The 11,533-nt window shown below is 33.8% G+C and overlaps 1 protein-coding gene across 1 annotated transcript; it reads left to right on the top strand.

Annotated features, from left to right (window-relative positions):
- The first annotated feature begins 3,391 nt into the window (after positions 1 to 3,391).
- Positions 3,392 to 5,192, top strand: LOC145631345 (putative RING-H2 finger protein ATL21A). Its single transcript, XM_081683417.1, has 2 exons — positions 3,392 to 4,175; positions 4,735 to 5,192. The coding sequence occupies exons 1-2, from the start codon at positions 3,392 to 3,394 to the stop codon at positions 5,190 to 5,192; spliced, it is 1,242 nt and encodes a 413-aa protein (XP_081539543.1).
- Positions 5,193 to 11,533: the final 6,341 nt, after the last annotated feature.

Here is an 11,533-nt window from a genome sequence, read left to right as displayed (position 1 = left end):
ATTTTTTGTTCGAGATGAGATTGATCAAGGGTGCAATCCTAAGTTCCTTTATATAGGCTATTGAGATGCGAGTGAGGTACGTAACATGGTCATCTATGCATGAATGGATGACAATAATTCATCTCTCTCTATCTCATTCTAAACGTTTTTTTTTCCTCCAAAATTAAACGTGATTATCTCAAAAAAAAAAAAAAAAAAAAAAAAAGAGCAAATCATTAGGGACTTTTAAGTTAGAGATGGGGAGCAATCTATATATTAAAAGCCTTTCTAAATAAATTACGTGTCACGTGACTCTCTCTCCCATTTGTTTCCAATTTTTGGTTATTAATTAATAATTAAAAAAAATTATCCATACAAGATTTGAACATGTAATATATATATATATATATATATATATATATATATATATATATATATATATATAATAGAGACATTCAATACAAGTACATTATTATTTATGTTGAAACTAAAAGCATAATTAAAAGGTGGACTGGTAAGGCTTTTAATTTATTTATTGTTGGGGATGAGTTCATCCTCATGTAATTTATAAAAATGTTTTTTAATGTATAATAATATAATATAATATAATATAATTTTATCATTTATATAATCGGTCCGTACATGATAACCAAATAAAAACCCGAGGACAATATCTAGAAACTCAAACAAAAAAAAAAAAAAAAAAAAAAGCGCTCAATGTAGGAGAATATGATCCGAATATACCGATAAAAGTATGGTTATCAACTTTGGAAAGACATAATGATAGTAGTACTTTATATACTCTGAGGAACACCAATTGATTGTTGGTGCAGTGATGGTTGAGACTGTATTGAGTAGGGAGGATCCGTGTTTGATCGCCGGTAACAATAATTGTAAGGGGATTGAAATCTAACCATCCAAAATTAATCTCCAAATCTGGATTAGTCCAAAGGACGAAAAACATAATTTATTTTAATACAATTCCGTAATATATGTATGAAAACATAGTCTATCTGTAATTCGATCTGTTGAGGAGCAGTTCTTATATATATAGGCTGGGAATTTTCCACATCTGAATCCGACTCCCTACTTTTTAGAACTTGATTTGCGTAGCTTATAAACTACGGAGTAGTTCACTAAATAGAATTCCAACTCATTTAGCTAGTACCAGTAGTACGGAGTAACATTTTTTATCCTTAAATTACCAAAAAAATAAATTTAAGACATGCAACTCTTAGGCAGTTAGGCTACTCAAGAGTGTTGAACACATATTTTTTATACTCCGTATTAATTTAACTTGAAAATTTGTGATATAATGACGAATTTATTGATAAGTATGGAGGTATAATTGTCTTTTCAAGTACTAGTGGAGGGGTATATGCGTCTTTTCATGTAGTAGTTGAAGGGTACATGTGTAATTTCCTCACTAAACAGTAAAAGCAAAAAGCAAACAGTAATTGAACAGCTCACCAAAAGTACTGAACAAATGAGCCTGGGCCGCACCCGTCACGGGAGAGTGCAAGTCCACCACTTTTACAAGACCAAAGAGGTTCCACCTCAAAACCATATGGCAATGAGGGGAGTAGCCCCTTAGCCTTATATAGTGGTGGTAACTCTTGAATTCTTTCAATGTGGGATTTCATTACCACTACACTCCCCTTTTAGTGTTTAGTGTTTTAGTGTGGGACAAGAGAATGCTCACATGTGGGTTGTTCATGGGCTCAATACAATTGTACATCAAGAGCAAGTATGACTAGTCCCTCTATTTAATTTCATTTAATTTGTTTGTTACGTATCGATTTTTATGGTTCGCTTTTAAGAACTTTGACCTACTAAAACTAATATAAACATCACCATATTATATAGGATATGAGCTTGTTGGGATTCGATTTTAACTGTACACTTAAATATTAACCATATTATTGGCAACTTTTGTCAAAATTAGATACTACTCCTTCTATATAACAAATATTTTATTTTCATTTTAGGTTGTTGTTAATTTCTCTCTATCTCTCTCTCATCATCACTTGCATCCATATTTTTCTCTCGCTCTCTCAATTTTACACTCACCAACAAATTTTGTCTAAGAATTCATGTGGTTGGTCTCCAAAGTTGCAAATGATCTGAAACAAAGGTAGTATAATATTTGCGTATCTATGATTAAACATATGCATGCATTTAATACTCTAAAAGCTACAATATAACAAATACTTCCTCCGTTTTATCTTATAAAATCAAAATAACTTTTGTAGACAGTGATAAAAGTCAAAATATATCAATTAAAATAAAACGTAAGAAGGAAGATTTATCACACAATCAACCTGCGCCTCGCATGCCCCGAGGACATGCATGGAAAAAATGAGGATAAGAAATTAGTGGATGATCGTTAAGGAATAGTTATAGAAGTTGTACGTAGCACCAAAACACCAATACTCGTATATTGTAGATTTGTAGACGTTGTAAGTCAAGTAAGTCAACCCACCGTTCTTATGTTTTCGAACTCCAAGTTTGCCACTAGTTAAAACCAAGTACTCCGTACTTCATAATCTTAAATCAAAAGTTTTTTTTTTCGTATCAATGCATATGTTTATCTTCATCAATATGTTGATTAATGAGTTCAAATTATACTCCAATATATATAAGTAATTTAACCACCGCAATTCAACTGATAGCACGAGTAAAGGTTAAAACAAAAAATTTACCCATGCATTGCATAACTCTCAAAATGCATGAAGATGACATTTTGTAAGGTCTTTAATTTTCGAATAATTAACACATTTTGTCATTTTGATTGGGCACATTTATCAATATAAAACTAACCATCAAAAAATAAAAACATACTCCGTATTAGTGAAAATTTCTTTTAAAAAAAATTGACTCTTAAAAGGTACTTATATATTTTAAATTTAATTAGCAAAAATGATGATCACAGTTTTGATAGAAAAAAACAAAATGTATCAATTATTATGAATTAGAGACAGTATTTTGTAGTGCTTATATCCTAAGTAATGAAAATACGTCTATATATACCACAAGCTGCTCCTAGAGTCTTAGTATGAATTTATCCATGAAAATGAAAACATGGAATGCAAGTTTGGCCCATGCTCTTAATCTAGAATGAAGTCTAAAATTAGCCCAAAGCACAAAATGGTTTTGGGCTTAATTGGAAACATCAACTTTCTTTCTAATTTTAATTTTTTTTTTTGAAGCATATCTAATCAAAATAAGATCATTATTGAAATATTAAGTTTAATTCTGTAAAAATAATTTTAAAGTTTAACATGTAGACTTATTTCATCTAAGATTTATATCAATTTCACAATTTGGTCAACAAATGAAAACTAGTTGAATAATAAAGCACAATTTCACTAGTTGACTTTGTTCCAATAACCTTACTAAAATAAAAACATCTATGAAACATTCCATTGATTTTCTCTTTCTCAAACTACTAGTCATGATGATTTTCTTGAACATTCCAAATAAGTTCTTGCTTACCTTGGTACCATTATTTTCATTTATTTTTTGTGCTATTGCACAAAAATGTAAAGACTACGAATGTAATGCAAACTCATATGGGACTGAAATCCGATTCCCTTTTCGAGAAGTCGACAATCAGCACAAGTCTTGCGGCTACCCTGGATTTGATGTGCGCTGTAATAATGGAGGAAAACCAACACTCGAGCTTCTTAACTCGATCACATTTGAAATCGATAGTATTAATTACGACGATCAATACGTTGATCTCAGCGATCCTGATGGTTGCTTGCCTTTAAAACTTATCTCTCTTAATTTATCCACCTCTCAATTCTATGCCCTTTATTTCAAAGAATTCGCGGTCTTTAATTGCTCGGGCCAATTTGATGACTGGGAATACAACAACACTTCAAACTACGACTTGAACAAAGTTAATTGTCTAAGTGGTATGAGTTATACAGTATATGCTGTAGAATCTTTAGGGGCAGTTTCTCTTTTGTCATCGACTTGTCAATGGGTTGCAAACGTTAGTGTTCCCGATTATTATGGTATTAGTTTTTCTGCAATCTACGAAGATGAATTAATGAATCCAAAGATAACTCTTCGCTGGGATGAGCCAAGTTGTAGACAGTGTGAGACATTAAACCGGCGTTGCCGCGTTAAGAAAGATTCTACTGATGAAATCGAATGTACATCCATGTTTTATTCAACTTCTAGTGGTGGTAAGTTGTTATATTTTTGTTTTACCTCATTTAATGTCTTTCTAACATTTCAAATAAAATCATTCAAAATATACCATGTTGTTTATGCGAAAGTATAATTTTTCCGGCATTTTGAAGGTTTTATTTTTTAAATTTATATGATCATTTTAAAAAATAGTAATTCCTTCATTTTTTTTTTATATTTGCAATAGTTTGACTTTTATAGTATTAATCTGTTCCACTTTGACTAGCGTTGATGATTTATTGCTATGTAAAAATATAGTCATGTGGGATCTAATTAGATTTGTCTCGAATTATACTATTTTAATATCAAAAGTTTATAACTTTTACATATTTGCAATTAAAGATATTAACGATTGAAATCATGCACCGGCAAACGTGAAAAGTGAAGCATTGCAACTATAAAAAATATAAATAAATAAATAAAAAATAAAAAAAAAATAAAAACATAGGAATTATATAGCTTGGAAATTTATGCCCATGAATTAGTATAATTGTACAAATGTTCGAGATTTGGTTTACTTCGGAATTTGTATGAATTGATTGATAACTTCTATAGTTGTACAAATATTAACGATTTTTGCTGTGGTGTTTGTTGTTTATGGTGGTGTGATAGTTTTAGACTCGGAGTTACATAGCAAGGCTTTTATACTTTCCTTGGGGATTGGTTTGCCGGTGTTTCTGGTGGCTGCATTTAGTTTATTACGGTGGTTTCAACAACGAAATAACGAATCACCAACGGACACTACAATGAGGGCTCGCAGTCATACAACCATAGGAATCAGCCAATCCGTATTAGATTCCTATCCAACGGTTGTTATTAGTGAGGGCTGCCAATTGATCACTCCTGAAAATAATACTTGTTCAATATGCTTGTCGGAATATAAGATCAACGAAGTCTTGAAAATTTTACCTCATTGTCTACATCGCTTCCATGTTGATTGTGTCGATCAATGGCTTGTCCTAGATGGTACATGTCCAATTTGTCGAGTTGTTCCAAGCCAATCATTGTCATAGTCAGGCTCGATCTCAAGATCAACGATGAACATGCATATAGCCTGGACATATGGAATCATTAGTGTATATTGCACTTATTGTATATGCTTTCAATCTCGTCATGGGCTTATTATTTGCGCTTTAATTTTGTACATATCTAAGTACATGAAGTTGGTGAATTATGTGACCCTTTAAACTTCAAAGTCTTGTAATTTAAATTTGAATGTGAACGGGTTAAACTAACCTATGAAGTAAGAATATAAATTACAAAAAAAAAAAAAAAAAGTTTGTTATCCATTTAGTTGATCTAACGAATTGTTTAAAAGGGAAGCTTTTCTTTGATCTTGAATTTATTTTAATGAAACCAAAGAAAGCGCTCTAGTAGTTTGCAAAATCGCATCATCTCTTGTCCCAGTGATCCTAAGTGACAAGTCTAGAATTTTTCGATCACTTATTAATTTTGAAGTATCCTATACCCCGAAGACAAAACTAGCTAGCATAATATAGATGTAAATGTTTGAACATTAATGGAAAATTATGGTATTATCACTCGGTTTAGTAACAAAAGATTCACTAGGTCAGTGTGGTCTATTGTTTATGAGAAGAAGATATCAACAAACGTTACATGATGCATTATAGAAATTAATCGTCATGATTCGAATGTTTCAACTTTGACTTAACATAAACAATACTTGTATATGCTACTTGCTATAATTTAAGTACTTATACTTCACTAAACTTATATTTAAACATGAAAGAGCCAAAAAATAAATAGTTAATTTCAAGTTGATGATCAAGCTCACGCGTTGAGATATAAGACTAAGTAAATCTAAGAATCATTTGCAGATGAATTCAATTCTTTTCATTCAAAGACACATTTAATTAAACATTATTCCTATTTTGGTAGCATCATGGTGAGTGGTGACTAAATTTGTTTGATTACTTCTGTACAATTATATCACAATTATTATACTTTTATACACTATGAACATTTAAACACATTCAAAAAATCATGAACAAAACAATACTAATTGTTAGGTTTATGATCAATATTTTCCTTCCATTGTTTTTGGTTGCATCTATTACAGCAGACACACAACAGTCATGCTTAAAGTCCATTTGCGGGCGACACAATGGATATCTTTCCATCCGATTCCCCTTCCGCCTTATAAACACACAGCCTGAATCCTGTGGATACCCTGGCTTCGATTTATTCTGTGACGACTCTAACAACACCCTTCTTCACATACCAAGTTCCGGAAATTTTTCAGTTCAAACCATTGACTATCAAAGTCAACAAATCATGCTTAGTGATCCTGATAATTGTCTACCTAGACGACTTCTTTCCGGCGGCATTAATGATCTTTCCCATTCTCCCTTTCACTACAAAAAAGTTGTTGATTTCATCGACGATTTTACATTTTATAACTGCTCAGAAAAGCACGAAAATTACACCGAGTCTATGCATAACGATAAAATTAGTTGCCTAAGTACAGTCCCTAATCACGCCATTATTATGGAGACAAATCGGCGTCTTTCTTTTGGTTCTTCTTACGAGTCATGGTGTGAAATAATTGGGAACAACGTAAGAATTCCAAGTGAAGCTACCTCCTATACGTCGAGTTTCCTAATAATGCCGCAGTTGTCACTTACATGGGACAAACCAAGCTGTGGACTTTGCGAGGAGAAGGTTACACAGTGCGCGTTCAAACGTGACACTAGTACGCTTGAAACTACGTGCATTGATTTTAATCCCCCAATCGGTAAGATATCTTCAAAACTTGCAATTCGATATTGTTCTATTGTGTTGAGCTAAGTTTTCAAAGATTTTTTAAGTTGCTATTATCGTGTAACAATATTTCTCTTCATAGGTTTAGGATATACGTGTACTGGTGTACATATTTTTTTGTCCTAACACAGAATCGTTCATGTAAGATATATTATGTATATACTCTAGCGTTAATTACATAAATTCCCCGTAATTTATATTTCTCCCAATTTATTAAGCAGTATCAAGAAAGCTTTCAAAGAATGCACGCTATGCAATTGGGTTTTCGGTAGGCCTTGGTGTACCAGCAGTTGTAGTCATTATCCTGGTACTATATAAAAAGGTGACCCGATCTCGTCGTAGAGCAGCAGCAAATCATGACAATGATGGAAGAACTTCCGTTGACATGAATTTGCAAGGATAGCTATACATAGATGTAATCCATAATTATGTACTACGTATTTCTGTTTATGACTTGATGATCTATCGATCTAATATAGCTAGTCCTTCTATCAAGTATGTTTGTATGTTCATGTGTTTGCTCGTAGGCTGTAAAAATATCTTTTCCTCTTGTCAAATGCAAGTTTTATGTAAAATGTTTGTACAATTTTAAATTAAGTTATTATACAGCATATATGGAGCTGAAATTGATGAATTAGTTAAATCTTATAGTAGTAAATCAATTCTAAAATCTATGGGTTCCTAAAATCTAATTACAACTATTTAATAGAAATGTATGTTGAGTGTGAGGGATAGCTCATGTGGTTAGAGCTTTCCTAATATTTTGTTTTAGTAATAGTTAATACTTCCTCCGTTCTTTTTGAATTCGTCTCAATAAATACTATCATAATACTTCCTCCGTTACGTATTATGTGCAACATTTTCTAAAAATGGATGTTACACATTATCTGCAACAAACTAAAACTTTCCCCTTTTAGTAATTTTTTTACTTAAAATGACCAATGTACCCTTAGTTAACTTTACTAACACATATTAAAAGATTAAGATTATATGTTATTAACATATTAACAAAAATTAATTAATCAATCATCTAAACCCATCCCAATCTCTCTCCTCCTTCACAACCACCTCCACCACCATTATCACCAACTTTTCTCTCACCTGCCTCGTAGCCGCCACTGCCACCGCCACCACCATTTTTCTCGCTCTTCTCTCACAGCGACGGTTCGATCCACACCAGCCGAAATCGCCCACCCACCCACCCAGTCCCAACCCCAAATCCCCCTGAGCACCTCTCCTCCATTGATGTCTCCGTGAAACCCCCCCCCCCCAAGTCGCCTCTGTCGCCCAAACCTATCCCTGTTGCGCCGAGATCCACCGCCGATCGAGTCACCGGCCTCCTCCTCCATGATATTGTCGCCGATCTTTCTGGAAATTGAAATCCTGAAAATTGATTAGGGTTTGCGGTGGTGAGAGAGTGTGTAAAGGGTGGTTTGTGGTGGTTGCGAAGTGGGTGAGCTTGGTTGCGGTGGTTTCAGATCTTGGTTGCGTCGGTGGGGTTTCAGATCTGGATGGTGGGGTTCGCGATGTCGCGTCGCTCAGGTGGTGGATTTTCGCGATTTATTGGCTAGTGAGGTTTCACGTTGTCGCAATTTCGCTCAGGTGATGGGGTTCCGCGATTTGGCTAGTGGGGTTTCAGATCATGGTGGTGGTGGTGGTGGTTACGGGGTAGGCCTAGGTAAGGTGGTGGTGGTTACGTGGTAACGACGAGTGGGGTGGTGGTGGTTACGTGGTAACGGCGAGTGGGGTGGTGGTGGATGTTGCTGCTGGCAGGTGGTGTAGTGGTGGCCATTAACTCTCTCTCCTAACCTTAATCACACACCTTTCATTTAGTTAATCAACATTAACAAATTTTATCTTGGGAAACGTGCAACAAGGTTTGTTGCACATAATGCGTAACGGAGGAAGTATATAACTTTTATTATTTTTACTTATGGAGAATCGAAGTTATTAATCGTTAAAGTTTTGCATTGGTAAGCGTGATAGAAGAAACAGGTCAAGTAAAAAAGAACAGAGGAAGTATATAATAATACCACTATTCAATAACTATAGATCTACGTATAAAAGAAAAAAAATTGATTATTAACTATTGCATCAAATTTTTTCCATGGAGGCGGATGCACAATGCTCCGTGCATCTGTTTTCTTTTTAAAAAGGCGGATTGAACATTTAGTTGTTCAGTAAAGAACATATATACAGTTATTTTATAAAGAATATCTAGCTATTTTATAAAGAGTATCACATATAATTGTATTGTAATGAATATATAGAAGTTTTATAAAAAGCATATAGCTATTTTGTAAAAAAAAAAACATCTAACCCATGTGATTCAATTTCAAAATTTTTAAAGAACATTTAGTTTCGGGTATGTTGAATAATGCACAATTTCTTATATCAATTTCAAAAATTGGTCAATATAAAGAAAAATAGTTGAATAATGCACAATTTCTTTAGTTGACTTTAATCCAAGATTGCTAAATTAAAACAGCTACGAAACATTCCATTAGTTGTCTCTTTCTCCAATTACTAGTCATGATTTTCTTTAAAATTCCAAATAAGTTCTTGCTTATTTTGGTACCAATATTGTTTTCATCTTATGCCATTGCACAAAAATGTGATGACTACCAATGTGATTCAAGCATTTTAGGGACTAGAATCCGATTCCCATTTCGAGAAGTCGATCATCAGCCTAAGTCTTGCAGCCACCCTGGATTTGATGTGCGTTGCAAAGGAACAAATATAACACTCGAGCTTCCAAACTCGATCGTATTCAAAATCGATAGAATTTCTTATGACGATCAATATATTGATCTCATCGACACCGATGGTTGTTTGCCTTTGAAAATTCTTTCTCTTGATCTCTCAAACACTTCGTTTTATTCCCTTTATTATCAAGAATTCGCGATATTTAATTGCTCTGGCTACTTTGATGACATGCATTTTAACAACACTATAAGCAACGAATTGCGCAAAATCGATTGCCTTAGTGGTTTGAGCTATACTGTTTATGCAATAAACCCTCTTTGGGCTGTTTCTCTATTGTCGTCGACTTGTCAATGGGTTTCAAATGTTAGTGTTCCTGATTTTTATGGTGTCGATTTTTCTGCAATCTATGAGGATGATTTTAGTTTTACACTTCATTGGGATGAACCACAGTGTGGACCGTGTGAGAAAATAGACCGACGTTGTCGTGTTAGAGGAGATACTACTCATGGAATCGAGTGCACTACGAAATTACCTGGTTTGTTTCCAAGTTATAACAATGGTAAGCCCTTCTTTGTATATTTGTTTTAATATTTCATTTTCTCTTAATACATGACATGTCGATAAAGTTTGAATTTAACTCATTGGAATATTGCTAAAAAAACTTGGAGTTAGTCCTTATGTGATTGACAACTCATTGCCATCAGCAAAATATTTATTACAATCCCGAGGCTTCAACAATCAGCTTAATCTATACAATCTTGGGGCTCTAACCATCAGTTATAATTTTTGGTTAACTAAAGCTCCAAGGTTGTATATGCACTCTATTATTTTGTTAGGTCTTGTAAAGTTGTACTTCCTCCGTTCTTTTTTGCTTGACCCGCTTTGACTTTTACACTATTCACCGACCCTCATTTGACCGTGTTTTGTGAATAATATGTAAGGAAAAACATATTTATGTTGGATTATTTTGAATTCGTCTCAATAAGTACTATCATAATATATAACTTTTATATTTTTTAATTATGGAGAATTAAAATTATTGACCGTTAAAGTTTTGCATTGGCAAGTGTGATAAAAGAAACAGGTCAAGTAAAAAAGAATAGAGGAAGTACTAATTTACTTGTTGATGTTGCTATTTGTGGTGGTGGTTGATTGGACGGTCGTTTTGATACTTAGGGAATTCAAGTATCAAGGCTGTTGTACTTGCTTTAGCAATTGGGTTGCCGCTGTTTCTGGTGGTTCTATTCGTTTCCATGGTGTGCATTCGACGTCGAATGCAGAGAAATAACGAGTCAGCTACGGACAGTACAATGAGGAGGCGGAATCATACAACCATAGCAATCAGCCAATCCACATTAGATTCCTTTCCAACTGTTGTCATTAATGAAAGCGGGCAATTGGCCACTGCTGACGATCATAACTGTCCGATATGCTTTTTAGAATACAAGATCAACGATGTCTTGAAGATCTTACCTCATTGTCTTCATCGCTTTCATGTTGCTTGTATTGATCAATGGCTTCTCCTAGATGGTACATGTCCAATCTGTCGAGTCGCTCCCATTTAATCGATCTCACTTTCAGCCTCTCAAGATATGGAGTGCTACTACGTTACTCATGATATTAGTGTTATGCATAGATCAATCTTGTGCAGTGTATGCTTTCATTATAATATGTATGTAAATTATGGTGAATTTTGTGACTACTATACTTCAAAGATTTGTAATTAAATCAGTGTTGGTGTGTAACGGGTTAAACAAACTCATGATATAAAGAAGTTTTTTACACATGTTCAAGCCACGGACCTATGTATAGTTAAGGTTACTCTTTGAATTTAAATACTTCGAGTTATTACTTAATAAAACCATCA

The sequence above is a fragment of the Chenopodium album genome, chromosome 5 (assembly GCF_948465745.1).
Source record: "Chenopodium album chromosome 5, dcCheAlbu1.1, whole genome shotgun sequence".
Classification (NCBI taxonomy): Eukaryota; Viridiplantae; Streptophyta; class Magnoliopsida; order Caryophyllales; family Amaranthaceae; genus Chenopodium; species Chenopodium album.
The sequence above is the reverse complement of the archived record's forward strand: the minus strand, read 5'-3'. Positions and strand labels throughout refer to the sequence as shown.